Source organism: Trifolium pratense, linkage group LG1 (assembly GCF_020283565.1).
Source record: "Trifolium pratense cultivar HEN17-A07 linkage group LG1, ARS_RC_1.1, whole genome shotgun sequence".
In the NCBI taxonomy this organism is placed as follows: Eukaryota; Viridiplantae; Streptophyta; class Magnoliopsida; order Fabales; family Fabaceae; genus Trifolium; species Trifolium pratense.
Genome location: NC_060059.1, coordinates 4,556,057 through 4,570,733, shown reverse-complemented (window position 1 = coordinate 4,570,733; position 14,677 = coordinate 4,556,057). Strand labels below are relative to the sequence as shown.

The window sequence follows — 14,677 nt, the reverse complement described above, 5'->3', positions numbered from 1 at the left end:
ATGCCAACTGTGATGTGGGTGTGGGGCCCAATGGTTCCCTTTTACCTATATACAAAGACAAGAGATGCATTGTTGACTTTGCTTAAGAAGCTAGCTTGCTATGTGCTTCTAATGTCACAGAGACGGGATAAAAATTTGACTAATTTTTCTTTTGAATTGGTTATTAAATTAACTTCTTTCTTTGTCTACCAATTTTTTTTTTACTTACCGTCCATCTTGTTTAATCTTGATTTTAATTTTTTATTTCCAAATAACGCATTGTTGTTCAGATTTGTAATTATGTTGTTCTTCCCTGTTATGATTTCCACACACTGCAATTTACTATGTTTGTGAGATATAGAAATGGAAAAGATTGTGAGAATTTTATTGCATGGTATGGTACCAATTAATGTAGTTAACATTTGTTAATTTTTTATTTTTTTTATTTTTTACAGAATTTGTTATTTTTGCATCATAACTATCTTTAACTGAGCTTAGTCTTTTTATTTTTATTATTTTCCTCTTACCTATTTTGGCAAAACTATGTTTAACTATCGCATTGTTGTTTTTTTTATTTCTGACTTAACAAGAAGGTTTTATAAATTAATGAATTTTATTTGAATTTAATATCATTTTTTTAATCTCTATTACGTCGGTTGATGGCGGAACCGACCTAACAAAGTTTAACTTATTTACGGAGTTGCCACCGTGCGTGTTCTTAAGTCAGGTGGCAACGCTAACCGACCTAAAAAGTTTTCTATAAAGTGTTTTTTGCACTGGTGTCAATTAGTCTCAAAATAAACATGTTGAAAGTAGGGGTGAACATGAACCCGAGACCCGACTCGAAACCGATATAACCGACAACATATTGAAGCATTCGGTCGGGTGCAGGTCGGGTCTCGGGTCAACAAATTGCGAAAAACCGGACATGAACGGTTGCATACGGACGGGTGCGGGTCTCTAAAATTTTATCTCTCCATAACCGAAACCGACCGAACAACCATTAGATGCAAATTAATTTTTTTCCTTCTCTCTCTCTCAATCTCATTTACTCTTCTCTTTGTTATTTTTATCCATCTTTGATATAAGATAAAAATGTTATATTTTACGAAGCTTATAATTAATAATATGGTGATGAAAAATGTGAGAAAAATATTCTAATATATATTCTAGATCTATTTTAATTTCTACGTCTCTTCTACTGATATTTTATTGTCTTTAGATCTACATATTTAAATAAAGTAACTGCATCTAACCCTCTTTGTTTTTTAATTTACTTCGTCTATCTTTTGTTGTATTGTGTACGAGGTATTAAACTATTCGAAAATTAAAATTTTTTGGAGAATGGATAAGTTTTAGATGTAAACAAAGTTTCGATATAACCCGTAATAACCGACCCGTTCAACCCGTCACCCGTATGACCCGAACCCGAACAAACTGAAGATATAGACGGTCGGAATTGAGTCCAAATTAAATGGTTGCGATTTTTATCGATTTAGTGATTTTCGGCCCGAACCCGACCGATGCTCAGGCCTAGTTGAAAGTGGCGCTAGAAAACTATCCCTCATGGTCCCCAATTCAATTAAAATAATAGTAAAAACTTTCTTCCAAAATACACCGTAGCTGGAACGAAGTCGAAATAATAGCACCACCGGAAACTCTTTTTATTAACAAGAGAAAGATTGAAACTTTCTTCTTCCCGTTTTGTTGATTGATTGAATGATTTTACACTCTTTATTAAAGGTTTTCCATTTTTTTCAATGCCAAAACTGAACACAATGTTTGCCCCATCTTTTTTCTTTCTCAACGATACAAAAATTAGTAATAAAGATTGGTTATTTTAATTTTTTTGTTAATTCAGTTATTCAAATTAGAAACCTTCCAAAAAGTTTAAATAAGGTGCAACATGGTTGTTTTGGAGAAGATGAAGGGTCCAGATCTAGGTTTTGTAGAAGATGCAATTAATTGATTTTAACTAAGACTGATTAATGTCGCGAGCGGCCATAGGTTTTTCTGATGCTGGGTGGGTTGGGGAAGAAGGTGAATAGGTTGTGAGATAGAGTGTGGAAAGACACACATGTCATTAAATAATCTCAACCAATCAATTTTGATCAAAGGGTTAATAATCATTCTCACCATTCTCATATAAAAAATGCTCATTTATATGCCCCACATATACATCCTCTATATATATATATATATATATATATATATATATATATATATATAGACAATTAGACACATATTGTGTGAAAATATAAATAAATATAATATATAAAGTACTTGAAGATACACACAGTGGCGGAACCAGGATTTTTTTCTTGGGTGGGCCGTTAAAAAATTTTATAATATATAAATTAAATATAAAAAAAATTATATTGCGTATAAAAATTTAAGTTATAATAAGCAATAATTTGATAATTAAAAAATTAAATTACATACCTGAAAATAATACTATGCATATGTCAAGTGACTTGAAATCATCAATAATTGACTTTGAACTATTGCTTGCATAACTATACAATAAAGAATTTCTAGATTGAAATTTATTCATTAATAAATATAAGATAATTACATATGGATTAATTAAATTGAAAATAGTGTTTTGTTTTTTTGGTAAAAATAAAAATTGTGAATTGATATATCATATGAAAAACATTAATCTCAAAATTATGTCTTTACAGGTTTAAGATGATAATTTATCATCAAGGGTGTGTGTTAAAGTTAATTTTTAAAAGAAAAAAAAACAAAAAAGAAAAGAAAAGAAAAGGAAAAAGGGAAAAGAAACAGAAAGCAAAAACCACAAAGGCATGGTTAGAACCCATGACATTCGCCTCCTACACAATAGGCGTTGAAGCATCTACCAACTAGGCTATCACTGCATTTATTTTTCTATTTACCTTCATAAATATATATAGTATTAGAAATATGTAATTTTATCAAAATACCAAGGGTATATTAGTAATTTCCTATTTTTGGGGGAGGGCCGCGGCCCACCTCAGCCCTCCCCTAGTTCCGCCAGTGGATACACATATAATTTATTTTAATAAAGTACTACTCCGTCCCAAAATATAAGCAAAAGAATGTCAATAAAAGTGAATGTATCTGGACTAAATTTTAAACCAAATACATCAACTTTTATTGACCAATTTTTGCTTATATTTTGGGACGGAGGGAGTATTAAGTGACGAAGTCTTCACGAGATGGGAATGAAATTCCATCCTCATCCCTCTCTCAAGAAGACTTTCTCCCTCATCCCCACGGGAAAAATTCCTCGCCTTTGGGGTCCTCGAATGGGACAATCTTCACATGATCTTCATTTACGGATCAAATTGATATCTCTACTTTTAATTAAAATTCTCTTTCCATAATAAATAAGATCACAAATAAAATTAACATTTAACACATTTAAAAAATGTGAACATAAAGGCCTAAAGAAAAACTCATCCCGTCCCATAATATAGGCAAAAAAAATATTTTCACACTTATTAAGAAAAGTAAAATATGATAATTTCAAGGTTGACTTTTTGTGTGTTTGTTGAAATAAGTTTCATGAGAAAATGTAAAAACAGTTTTTATTAGTTTTTTTTTTTTATATAAGTTTTTATTGGTTATTGATTATGGGGAAAAGAAGAGAGAGAGTAAATTAAGTAAAAATTTATCTTAAAAATGATAAAAATTAATTTTTTTGCTTATAATTTGGGACATGAAAAAGTGATTTTTTTTTTCTTATAATATAAAACGGAAGGGAGTAGGGGACAATTTTACTAAAGTGACTTATTTTCAAAGACAGGGAGTACTAAATTGACTTTCAAATCAATAATCATTGATTGTAGTCAATATTTTACTACTCATCATGGAAAACATGTGAATAAGTTACTGTCCCTCAATATATATATTTTTACATAAGCAGTAGCATATAGACACAAGATTTAAAAGCGCACACATATAAATTAAAAAATAAAATAAAATAATCACATCAATTAATATAATTTTAATAATTTTCTCTTTCATTTTTTCTCACATATAAAAGTGTGCCCAAGACTAATTTATTCAAGTTTGTGCTCATATTCTGTTTCTCCGTCTACAATTTACAAGTCCTGAAAAGTTAGTACAAGTGAATTTAATGTGTCCTATATTAAGAAATGTCCTTTGTATATTGTGTAATTTTAACTTTTCATCTTCTAAGATATGACTAGCATTGTAAAAAAAGATATGACTAGACTTAATAATTTTGGAAAAAATAATAAGTGCACCTAGTCATTTGTATACTCCCTCCGACCTTAATCGTAAGTAAATTCTACTTTTTAGATTTATTTGAATACAAATGTATCTAGACTTACTTAAGGTCAAATACATTGGTTTTCTAATGAATCTAAAAAGTCGAATTTGCTTATAATTAAGGCCGGAGGGAGTAGTTGTTTAAATTTAGAAACAAATTTTTTTCTTTCAAAAAGACTTATAATTAGGGAAGTAGAGAACATTTGAGTTGACCAATAAAGAGATTGGCTTTGTTTTTCTTCTACACAACATTTTCCTGTATGTAAACTTACAGTGTGAATATTTGACAAAAGAGTATGTAACGTTCAATAACTAAATGTAGCTTCACTCGTCAAAAAAAAAAAAAAAAAAAACTAAATGTAGCTTCATAAAAGAAGCATCTTGGTTCACAAATATGCCTTCAATATATTCTATCTCACAGCTTGTGATTCATAAAAGAATCATGCATTACTCTACGCTATTCCCAATTTTCATCATAACCTTCACATTATTCTTCAACCATTACCACACCACAGTTTCTGCAAATATATATTACTCACCACTACCTTACCATGAATGTTCAACCAACAACAACTCACCAAACAGCACATACCATATCAACCTTAAAACTCTTTTGTCATGGCTTTCATCCAATGCCACACCTACTACTCACGTATACAACACTACCATTACAGAATCCAACACCAATAACACTATCTATGGCCTCTTCACATGCGAAATCAAAGACAACGATCCTAACTGTAAAAACTGCATTACAAATGCAGCCAAACAGATAGCAGAACTTTGTCCAATGTCAAAAGAAGCCATAATATACGCTGCTTATTGCATGGTTCGTTATTCTAATAATTATTTCTTTGCCACAGTGGAAGAGAGTCCTAAACTACACTTCATGAGCGAACAGAACTATGTTGGGCCACAGGTTAGTCGATTCAACAAAATACTTTGGGATACTATGAATGATATCAGAAATTTAACAGCAAATGTTACTAATGGATCCTTGAAGTATGCTTATAAATCAGTTAACATCACAGACACAGATAACAAAACGCTGTATGCAATGGGAAATTGCATTCCATACCTTTCTTCAGATGACTGTAGTCGGTGTCTCGGTGATGCCATGGCAGAAATTCAAAACTCTTGTTGTAAAGGAAAAACTGGAGGCAGAATTTACTTCCCTAGTTGCGCAATAAGATTTGAACTTTATTCATTTTACGATCCACTAGCTTCGACGACAATCCAGCCGCCGCAACTATCTACTGGCACCTTGGCATCACCAGGTTTTGCATAACAATTGGCCAACATTTTTACTGTCAAAAAACAATTTCTTGTTTCAACACTATTCTTAAGTTTTTGATTGGTTGTGCAATAATTATTAGACTACATCTGTTACAAAATAATTGTCGTCCTCACAAAGATTAAGAAAAACTACAAATAAATTAAAGAATGTTGATTTTTTTTTTTTTTAAATTACCGTTAAACTACTACATTGGTTTTTAATCATTGTCATAAATATACCGTGAAATATAATGACTTGAAAGTAGTGTAGACAATATTAATTTATGGGTAGGATTAAAAAAAATAATTAATGCCATATTGAAAAAGAAAACGACCGTTATTAACTATTTTTATATGTTATTTTGGAATGGATAGAATATTTACTGTTTCTACCTTCTAGTAAAAATGAATTTAAGTATTAATTAGAGGACCTCATAATGTTCAATTGTTCATGCAGGAGAAAAAAGGAAAAAGTCAATTATATCAGTGCTAGTTGTGGTTTTCCCGGTTGTTGCGACACTGGTGCTTTTATGTTGGGGTTGCAGCTGTTTTATAAGAAGGAAACAGAGAAAAAATCAAGAGACTATTCTCAAAGAAAGCTGTAATGAGTTAAATCAATGTAAAAAAGGTGTTTCTGATAAAAACAGAAACTCAAATCTATTTGGTGCAGTTGGGGATGATGTTGCTATTTTGGAATCCTTGAGGTTTGGTTTAGGCGAAATTGAATCTGCAACAAACAAATTTGCTAAAGAAAATATGATTGGAGAAGGTGGGTTTGGAGAAGTTTATAAGGTAAAATCAGTACTATAACACAGAAAACAGTGTTAGAGTTTGTTTTGTACCTTTACCATCAATTAAAATGTACTCAAATATAACTGGGCCAAATACATTTAACTTTTTGCTTATACTTAAGACCTTCAGATTAAATACATTTGATATTTTGTTTATATTTAAGACCTGAGGGAGTAATTAATTAACAACTCATTCATCTTGCCCTACAGGGTGTACTTTCCAACGGGGAAGAGGTAGCTGTGAAGAGGCTTTTGGGAAGCTCTAAGCAAGGTGCAAGAGAATTTAAGAATGAGGTTCTTGTTATAGCTCGACTTCAGCACAAAAATCTAGTGAAATTACAAGGATTTTGTCTTGATGAACAGGAAAAGATACTCATATATGAATATGTTCCTAACAAGAGTCTTGATTACTTTTTATTTGGTTAGCACTTTTACTGTTATTACAGTTCAACTCTTAAGTTAAATAGACACATGTTCCTGCAAGATGAAATATCTTCAGAACCAACATTTTAAATTGGTTAAATTCATTCTTTTTTCCTTTCTCTTCCAGATCTCCTAAAGAGAAGACAATTAGATTGGAATGAAAGACACAAGATTATTGGAGGAATTGCTCGAGGAATTCTTTATCTTCACGAGGATTCGCGCCTTAAAATTATACACCGTGATCTAAAACCTAGTAATGTTTTGCTAGACAGTAACATGGATCCAAAAATCTCAGATTTCGGTATGGCAAGAATTGTTGTGACCGATAATATTGAAGAAAATACACATAGAATTGTTGGGACATAGTAAGTTTCACCTTCCTACTTTTCTACTCGCAGTTTCATTTTCCCATATAAGATCATTTTGTATCTCATTTATAGATTAATTTTCTTCTCTCTCATGTTAAAAGTCTCACTATTGACAAACATTCTATACGCAGTGGTTACATGTCTCCAGAGTATGCAATGCATGGCCAATTCTCAGTGAAATCTGATGTGTTTAGTTTTGGAGTAATGGTACTGGAGATTATCAGTGGAAAAAGGAAATATTCTTCCTCTGAATCAGATTGTGTCGATATACGGAAATATGTGAGTATTTTGATTATTTATTTCAGTAGTGGAGATGATAAAGACAATGAGGTTTGATTAGTGGACAATTGTTTAATGCAGGCTTGGACAAAATGGAAAAACCAAACAACATTGGAACTATTGGATCCTCAGATGGAAGGATCATTGTTTCAAAATGATATAATAAGATGCATCCATATTGCATTATTATGCGTACAGGAAGACCCTAATGATAGACCCACAATGGCAAAAGTTGTTTCCTTCCTCAACAATCCTTCGGTGGATTTGCCATTACTTACAGAACAGTCATTTTTCATGAAAAGAACAATAGAGGACAATATGGTCAGGGGATTGGACTCTATGGGTAATTCAAACTGTGAACTGACAGTGAGTGAAATTTACCCTCGATAGTACTATAAGGGGGTATATTTTAGCAAACAATAATGTTGATTGACACCTTGTTACCAAGAAGTTTTAAAGGAAATGTATGAAATAGACAGCTACTAATTGATAATTATCTTTTAACCACAATTATTTTTACATTACCATTTTATCTTGTATGATTAGTTTTTGACAACTTCCTCAAATTTCTGTGGTAGATATTCATAACTTATAGCATAACTCTTTAGTATAAGTAAGCAACATATTGGTTTGATAAATTCTATAACATTTTACTCATTTATCTTTTCAAATGTTGACAAATTTTAGACAATGCCAAACTCCCTCTATTTCCTATGACATGATTATTGGAAATCATTTTTTGGTTAACTTACCATAATTATGGTTCATTAATCTCCGATAGCCGTTAGTGACGACGGTAGGGGTCCTGTTGCAGAGGCGGTACAAAACAGAGGTGTCTCTTGAGTCTTGAAACCCAGCCGCCAAAACAAAAATACTAGGGTTTTAACCTAGCTCTGTATACCAACTTGAAACTAAAGATCCATTGAAACACTAGTTATAGTATGCGTTTCAAAGGACACTAGTTATACCTCCACTAACATATGATGTACTACAATCAATACCAAAATTGACATACTCCTATGCCATTCCAAAAAGAAAACGGTCATGCTAACAAGTGTTCAAAGGAAAACAAAAAAACAAAAAAAATGCCTACATTTGTTTCCTTAACCAAATCCCGACAATCATTAGCATTTTCCAAAAAAACAAAAAAAAAGTCTCATTTATTATCAAATAAGAGAAAAGAAGAAAAATGTTCATGTAGTCAGCTTAAACATGATTTTGCAAGCACTCTGTTTCCTTTAACGAAATATAATAATAAGAGAAAGAGAAAGCTTACAGCAGAAGGTCCAAATTCATGGCTGATATGGCAATGGAGAGATTTTTAATGAGCCACCCCGAGTGCTGCTTTGATGTGGGTGTGTATATGAGCCGTAGGTAAGAGTAGGAACTAGGAAGCACCTCCTCTGTTTTCATACAAATCGCGATGAAATCGTCCATATACCACTTTGGTGCACAATTAACTGATATAATATTGACCACCCTGCATCCATTTTCATAGGAGTGAAACCCATCATTGATTCATTATCATTAATCAAGTGCATGAGCATCCACATTGGTTTGTTATGCGTTCAGAAAAATCCAGATGACATACCTACAAACAATGGCATTCTAACTCAACAGCCAGCCCTTCAATAAACTTGCCATCCCCTCTTGAACCACCATACTTTAAGCATGGTGGAATTGAAGAAAACATTGTCTCCAACATCAAGATAATTTTTTTGCATATTTATCAGAGACAATTTATCAAACAGTTGTGGGGTGTAAAATATGATCGACAAAATAAAACAAGACTATTATCTCTTGTGTTAGAATTGATTGAGGAATCACCTTAGCACATCATGTAAAGTGGAGAACATAAAATGCATATTGCAATTGCGAAGCTCTTTTCAATTGAAGTGCCCTTATCATTCTTCGCACTCTGATTGCATCAACATTGATTAGGGATAACGAACAGAAAATATTAGTAATTTGAAAACAACGGTATAAACTATAAAGTCAGTTTTCTGAGATAGGTGGAATTCATTTAGAAAAAGTTTATTTTATTAAGTTAATTTTTATACAAAGAGGGCCTAAGCCCTATTTTTGTACGACTCTTTTATCTAGTAACTTCCATAAAAAAATTCTCTTAAACTATTTTTAAGTTGGGTCATGTTAACACATGTGTCTTGCTCTAAAGGCAGGATATTTTAATATAGAAATTTTACATATAATGATGCAAAAAATTTAATGCTTCAGAGATAAAATGAACAACTCATTTCAATAAATACTTTCTAAATTTGCTTCCTTAACAAGGGTACATATTAACATTTTCCATTTAAGTTTCACAATTTTAAACATTTTGACACTCTGATTATGAGTGATATCTGAATCAATCCAAAAGTAAAACCGCAAACCGAACAAATCCAAACCGAAACCGTAAAAAACTGCATTTAGTTTAAACCATACGGATGATTTTTCTTCTAAACCGCGCGGTTTGGTTTGCGGTTTTCATTTTAGAAAACCAAACCAAACCGAATCAAATCGCAATATTTAACTTGACTCTATCAACTAGTACCAATCAACTTAGTACCTAGTCCAACTTAACAAGGTCAACCCAAATTGAATCCTTAAAACAATAGGCTGTCAAAACATATCATTTAACGCGATCCAGAACTATACTGTTAGTATTAAAAATAAGTTCTTATATATATGCAATTTATGTATATGCATATTATATCATGTAAATAATAAAATAAATTAAAATTTCCTAATATTATTTTGTAACAAGTTGATAATATCGTCATATTTTTTATATCGCGATAAACCGCACAAACCGAACCAAACCTAACCGCATTGGTTTGATTTTGATGACTTTTTAAAAATCATCCGAATCAAACCGAACCGCATGCAATTTTATCTCGCGGTTAGGATGACTTTTATGCTCAAAACCGAACCGAATCGCACCGCGAACACTCCTAACTTTGATCGCTCAAATTTTTACGATCCTTAAATTATAAACATTTGACACTTCAATCACTCGAAATTTTTCATTATATTTTGAGGAATGCTAGTTAGTACGACATATGTTTTGTCAAAAAAAAAAAAAAAAAAAAGTTAGTACGACATATGTGGCAAACGAAACACGCGAATGTTTATGTATGAGTATGACTATTTAACAGGTTGAAACCACTATAATTCTGCATTAGCGGAAATGATGCTGGTACGTAATGGCTTTGCAAATTAAAGGCTAGGATATATATTCATGCATTTCTTTAACAGTATTATTCGTACACACCAGCATTTTCCTTATATTTTTGTCCCTTAAAATACAAAAGTTGACATTTTCATCATTTCTATCACGTTTTCTTTGTGACATTACATATCATTGTGATTATGCGCATGACATATGCTAGTTTGCAGGGGCGTCTCCGAGTTTTTGGAGGCTCCGTGCAAAATATAAAAATAACCATTTAATAAAAAAAAAGTATTTTTTTTAATAAAAAAAACCACTGTTGATTTAAATTGCAAATAACATAAATATATAATCATTCTTGTAATTAACATAAAAAAAGATTCATAGTCTAATAACAGGGGCGTCTCCAAAAAATTGATAACCGTGTGAGATTATTAAAAATAAGCCATAATAAAAGAAACAATGCAAAATTAGCTATAAAGCGTCTAAGAAACAAGACAATCTTTATTACACGCTTCTTCATTTGATAAAACTATAATATAACAATTAATTATAAAGTATCTAGAAAATTTATATCTCTCATTTACTAATACTACTATCTTATAAAAAAAATTTAGAGGCCCATATTTTTCCCTTATGCCGTTGCACATGTCGCACACCCCAAAAAAAACCACAAAATTCGTTAATGTCAAATACGTAGAGTTGTAAATTCTGTAAATAAGAAAAATAAATACACAATATTTATGTAAACTTAACTTATAGTGTTATAATTTGACCAGAGAGTATGTATAAGTGAAGCTTAAAAAAATAGTTTGATTCTTATGCCTTCAATCTATTTGTATTCTATCTCACAATTGTAAAAGATCCTAACTGTAGTAAACACAACATAATTAACCAAACGCTATATACATAGATCACAGTGATAACATAGAAAAAACTGGAGGCAGAGTTATCTACCCCAGTCCCCAGCTATACAACCTTTATTCATTTTATTATCCACTCACTTAGACAATATTAAAGCATTGACTTAATAAAACATCCTTAAAACATTGCTGTTAGTTGATTTGTTTTTTAACCGCATACCAGGTAGTTGATTTGAATTTGATATAATTTCCTACCACTGTTTCTCTTAAATGTTTATAAAATAAACAAACATATTTAAGGTCATGTGCAATATTTTAGTGTCATAAAAATATAAATATATATACACTATGTGGAGTTGTGGACACTGAAAATTTTGTACCCTAGCAAAAGTAGCCCTGATTGCACTTTCATAATTGCTGTGACCAAATGAAGTGGGTTGCAACTTGATGTTTTCATATGACTTTTTGAAGGTGGCATGGTTGTACTACTCGAGTACAAAATTATTGAGTGGAGAATGGAGATAGCAACATATCTGAAAAAGAAAAGTTTGCTGTAGAGAGTGAATCAAGGGAATGAAAATGAATAAATATCTGGTGGGTTAGTCTAAAGTCTAATATAATCATAACCATTAACCAATACATTAATTATCATTTAACTAAATCTTTGTCATAGGATCACTTACCTAAATCTATAAAGCATGCAAAAGAAAACATATATCACCAACATCACATGGTTTTTTGGAATATTATTTGAGTTCTTAGTTTCCCTTGCCAAGTATGGGTTCCTTCCATTTTCTGATTGTACTTCCAACTTTATTTTCCCTCTTTGTTCATTGTTCTCCTTTTCCCCTCATAGAAGCTGCAAGTGATCTTGCTACGCATTCTTACTATAACTGCACAAGGAACAGCACTTCTGCAACCGATAAGGCTTACCGTTCCAACGTTAAAACACTCCTAGGTTGGCTATCTAGCAGTAACAATGGCAGATACTACAATACCACAGTTGCTAGCCAAAACACCATGGACACTGTCTATGGTCTCTTCCTTTGTGCTACCGAAATTGACCTAAAAACGTGTCAGTCGTGTGTAAAAGACGCAGCCAAACTCATATCATCACGGTGCACCACAGCAAAAGAAGCCATGATTTGGCACGAAGTATGCCAAGTGCAATATTCTGATCGTCGCTTCTTTTCCACAGTGGAGACGAGTCCTGAAATTTCTTTCATGAACGAAAAGGATTATGTGGGTGACGTTGGGCGCTTCAACAACATTCTGTGGGATATGTTGAACGATTTGAGAAGAGAGACGGGAAATACTTCTGCTAAATTGGCCAACAAGTCAGTGAACATCACAGAAAACCAAAAACTATATGGCTACGCTTGGTGCCTCCCATACCTATCTGCAGAGAATTGCAGCTGGTGTCTTAGTGATGCCATAGCAGGAGTTCCAACCAGCTGCTGCAGAGGAAAAGCTGGAGGCACAATATTATACCCTAGTTGCGGTGTTAGATTCGAATTATATCCATTCCACAAAGCACACAAAAATATTACTTGGGTGCTGCCTCCACCCACAAGTCCTAGCCCTTCAGCTTTACCAGGTTTAAAGTTTTTTTTCCCTGCATTAAGGTTTAAACTTTTGATTATCCTTCACATACACTTTCTTAATTTTACTACCATTTCTGACACAATAAGACAGCAATCAAATTATTATCGTACCATATATTATTACTGTCAACCCATGACTACTATATCCAGTAAGAGATATATCTTCTGTAATAACTTGGCACATTGAGAACAAGAATTGAAATCGCCAATAATATTTTCATATCCCTAATATGAAAATACAAATAGTTCATCAATATTTTATTGACTAGTAGGGAATGTTAGGTTTTAGAGAAAAAAAAGTTTATCTAGGTAACTAAAACCAGAGTTATAATTTTTCAAACGGAATAATTAGCACATTCAAATAAGCATAATATCTAAGGAAAATCAGTATTACATTCAAAAGTTCTCTCTGGTCATTTTTATTATTATTACCATTCCTGAACTCAAAACAAGCTAATCCAAAGAAGACACTAAAAATAAAATTCCAAATGCTTTCATTTACCTAACAGGGGTCAAGCGGTAATCTTTGAATAATCATTTTCTCATTTTTCGTAATGGAAACTGAAAATAACACAAGGTATTGACGCAGGAAAATGAAAACAGAAAACACTAACAATATTCAGGATCATTGTTCTAACTGTTGTTTCACTGGTGTTTTTAGTCTTGGGATGCTGTTGCTTTCCACAACATTCCTCTTTTATGTCGGCAAAAACGGTCTAACATGACATAAGCCTTCTATCAACTCCAACGCCCCTGCTCTGAGACTGCAGAATTGACACAAACAAAAAAAACACAAACAGAAATATAAATCAGCTATTGAATAATATTAGGATATAACTATGAATAATAATGAGAAAGGGGATATAGTTAGGATATAGCACAGTATTAGGAAATAGCTATTGAATAATATTTAAGATTTATATTCTTATTCTCTTTCTCATTATTATTCATACTTAAAATTGTATGCTAAAGGGAGTTTAGTTGATGCGTTTTTAACTGCTTTCTATTTCATAATTTCCTCCCGTCTCTCCAATGATTTTAAAATAAACAGCGCTGCTATATATCTCGAGGAAAATCCTCACGAATGTTTCACGAAATCCAAAAAAAATATAAAAATATTGCTTAAAAAATTATTGCAACCGCTTGCCATCACCGCTCATGTCTACAAATGGAAGTGAGGCCAACAAATCAAACTTCAAAAGTTACAATGCTCTGCAAGTTTAAACAAACTTAATTTGTTACCCAGCAAACAAAGAACAAAGTAAGAACCATCGATTGTTTTACAATTTAGAAGCTTCAATTTATTAATCTCTTCTATAGCCAACCAATTCCCCAATGATCTCCATGGATACACCCTCAAAATAAAGACTTTCTAAACCCAATTTGTTATCAAAATCTTTACTTTTAAAAACCCCATATTGTCCAAACAAGGAAAAAACAAAATCCAATTGAGCAACAAGCTGGTCTTGAGAGGTAATAGAAAGATCTTTGTTACAAGAGTTTGAGAGAAATATTATGAAAGAGAGGGGAAAACAACCAGCCAAGAATTTGAGAAAGAAATTCAGAAGAGGAGTAAAGAGAATTGCATTAAAAAAAACAAGGGGCTGTTGTTGTTGAGGATGAGATGAGAGAGAAGAGAGAA

General features: G+C 32.1%; 2 protein-coding genes and 1 long non-coding RNA gene across 4 annotated transcripts; 2 read left to right on the top strand and 1 right to left on the bottom strand.

Annotated features, from left to right (window-relative positions):
* The first annotated feature begins 4,702 nt into the window (after nucleotides 1-4,702).
* Nucleotides 4,703-7,922, top strand: LOC123882552 (cysteine-rich receptor-like protein kinase 25). 2 transcript variants are annotated; one of them, XM_045931373.1, is made up of 6 exons: nucleotides 4,703-5,537; nucleotides 5,993-6,327; nucleotides 6,537-6,747; nucleotides 6,877-7,114; nucleotides 7,249-7,396; nucleotides 7,478-7,922. In XM_045931373.1, exons 1-6 carry the CDS (start codon nucleotides 4,703-4,705, stop codon nucleotides 7,784-7,786), a joined length of 2,076 nt encoding a protein of 691 aa, XP_045787329.1. In that variant the 3' UTR covers nucleotides 7,787-7,922. The 2 variants fall into 2 exon arrangements, with proteins under 2 accessions (XP_045787329.1, XP_045787330.1); XM_045931374.1 differs by having other exon boundaries at nucleotides 7,458-7,483.
* On the bottom strand, nucleotides 5,436-9,554 carry LOC123882578. The gene is made up of 3 exons (XR_006799907.1): nucleotides 8,988-9,554; nucleotides 8,673-8,876; nucleotides 5,436-5,567 (listed from the first exon to the last, which is right to left on the bottom strand). It is a non-coding gene; the product is annotated as an uncharacterized LOC123882578 (long non-coding RNA).
* A 2,442-nt stretch (nucleotides 9,555-11,996) lies between these two features.
* On the top strand, nucleotides 11,997-14,077 carry LOC123882513 (cysteine-rich receptor-like protein kinase 25). The gene has a single exon (XM_045931372.1). The coding sequence runs from the start codon at nucleotides 12,209-12,211 to the stop codon at nucleotides 13,220-13,222; it is 1,014 nt and encodes a 337-aa protein (XP_045787328.1). The 5' UTR covers nucleotides 11,997-12,208; the 3' UTR covers nucleotides 13,223-14,077.
* Nucleotides 14,078-14,677: the final 600 nt, after the last annotated feature.

Excerpts from the sequence above, each read along its gene's own strand:
- LOC123882552 (XM_045931373.1), top strand. The coding sequence starts at position 4,703 with ATGCATTACTCTACGCTATTCCCAATTTTCATCATAACCTTCACATTA. Across the intron at positions 6,328-6,536 it reads GGTTTGGAGAAGTTTATAAG|GGTGTACTTTCCAACGGGGA; the intron begins GTAAAATCAGTA and ends CTTGCCCTACAG. Across the intron at positions 7,115-7,248 it reads CATAGAATTGTTGGGACATA|TGGTTACATGTCTCCAGAGT; the intron begins GTAAGTTTCACC and ends TTCTATACGCAG.
- LOC123882513 (XM_045931372.1), top strand. The coding sequence starts at position 12,209 with ATGGGTTCCTTCCATTTTCTGATTGTACTTCCAACTTTATTTTCCCTC.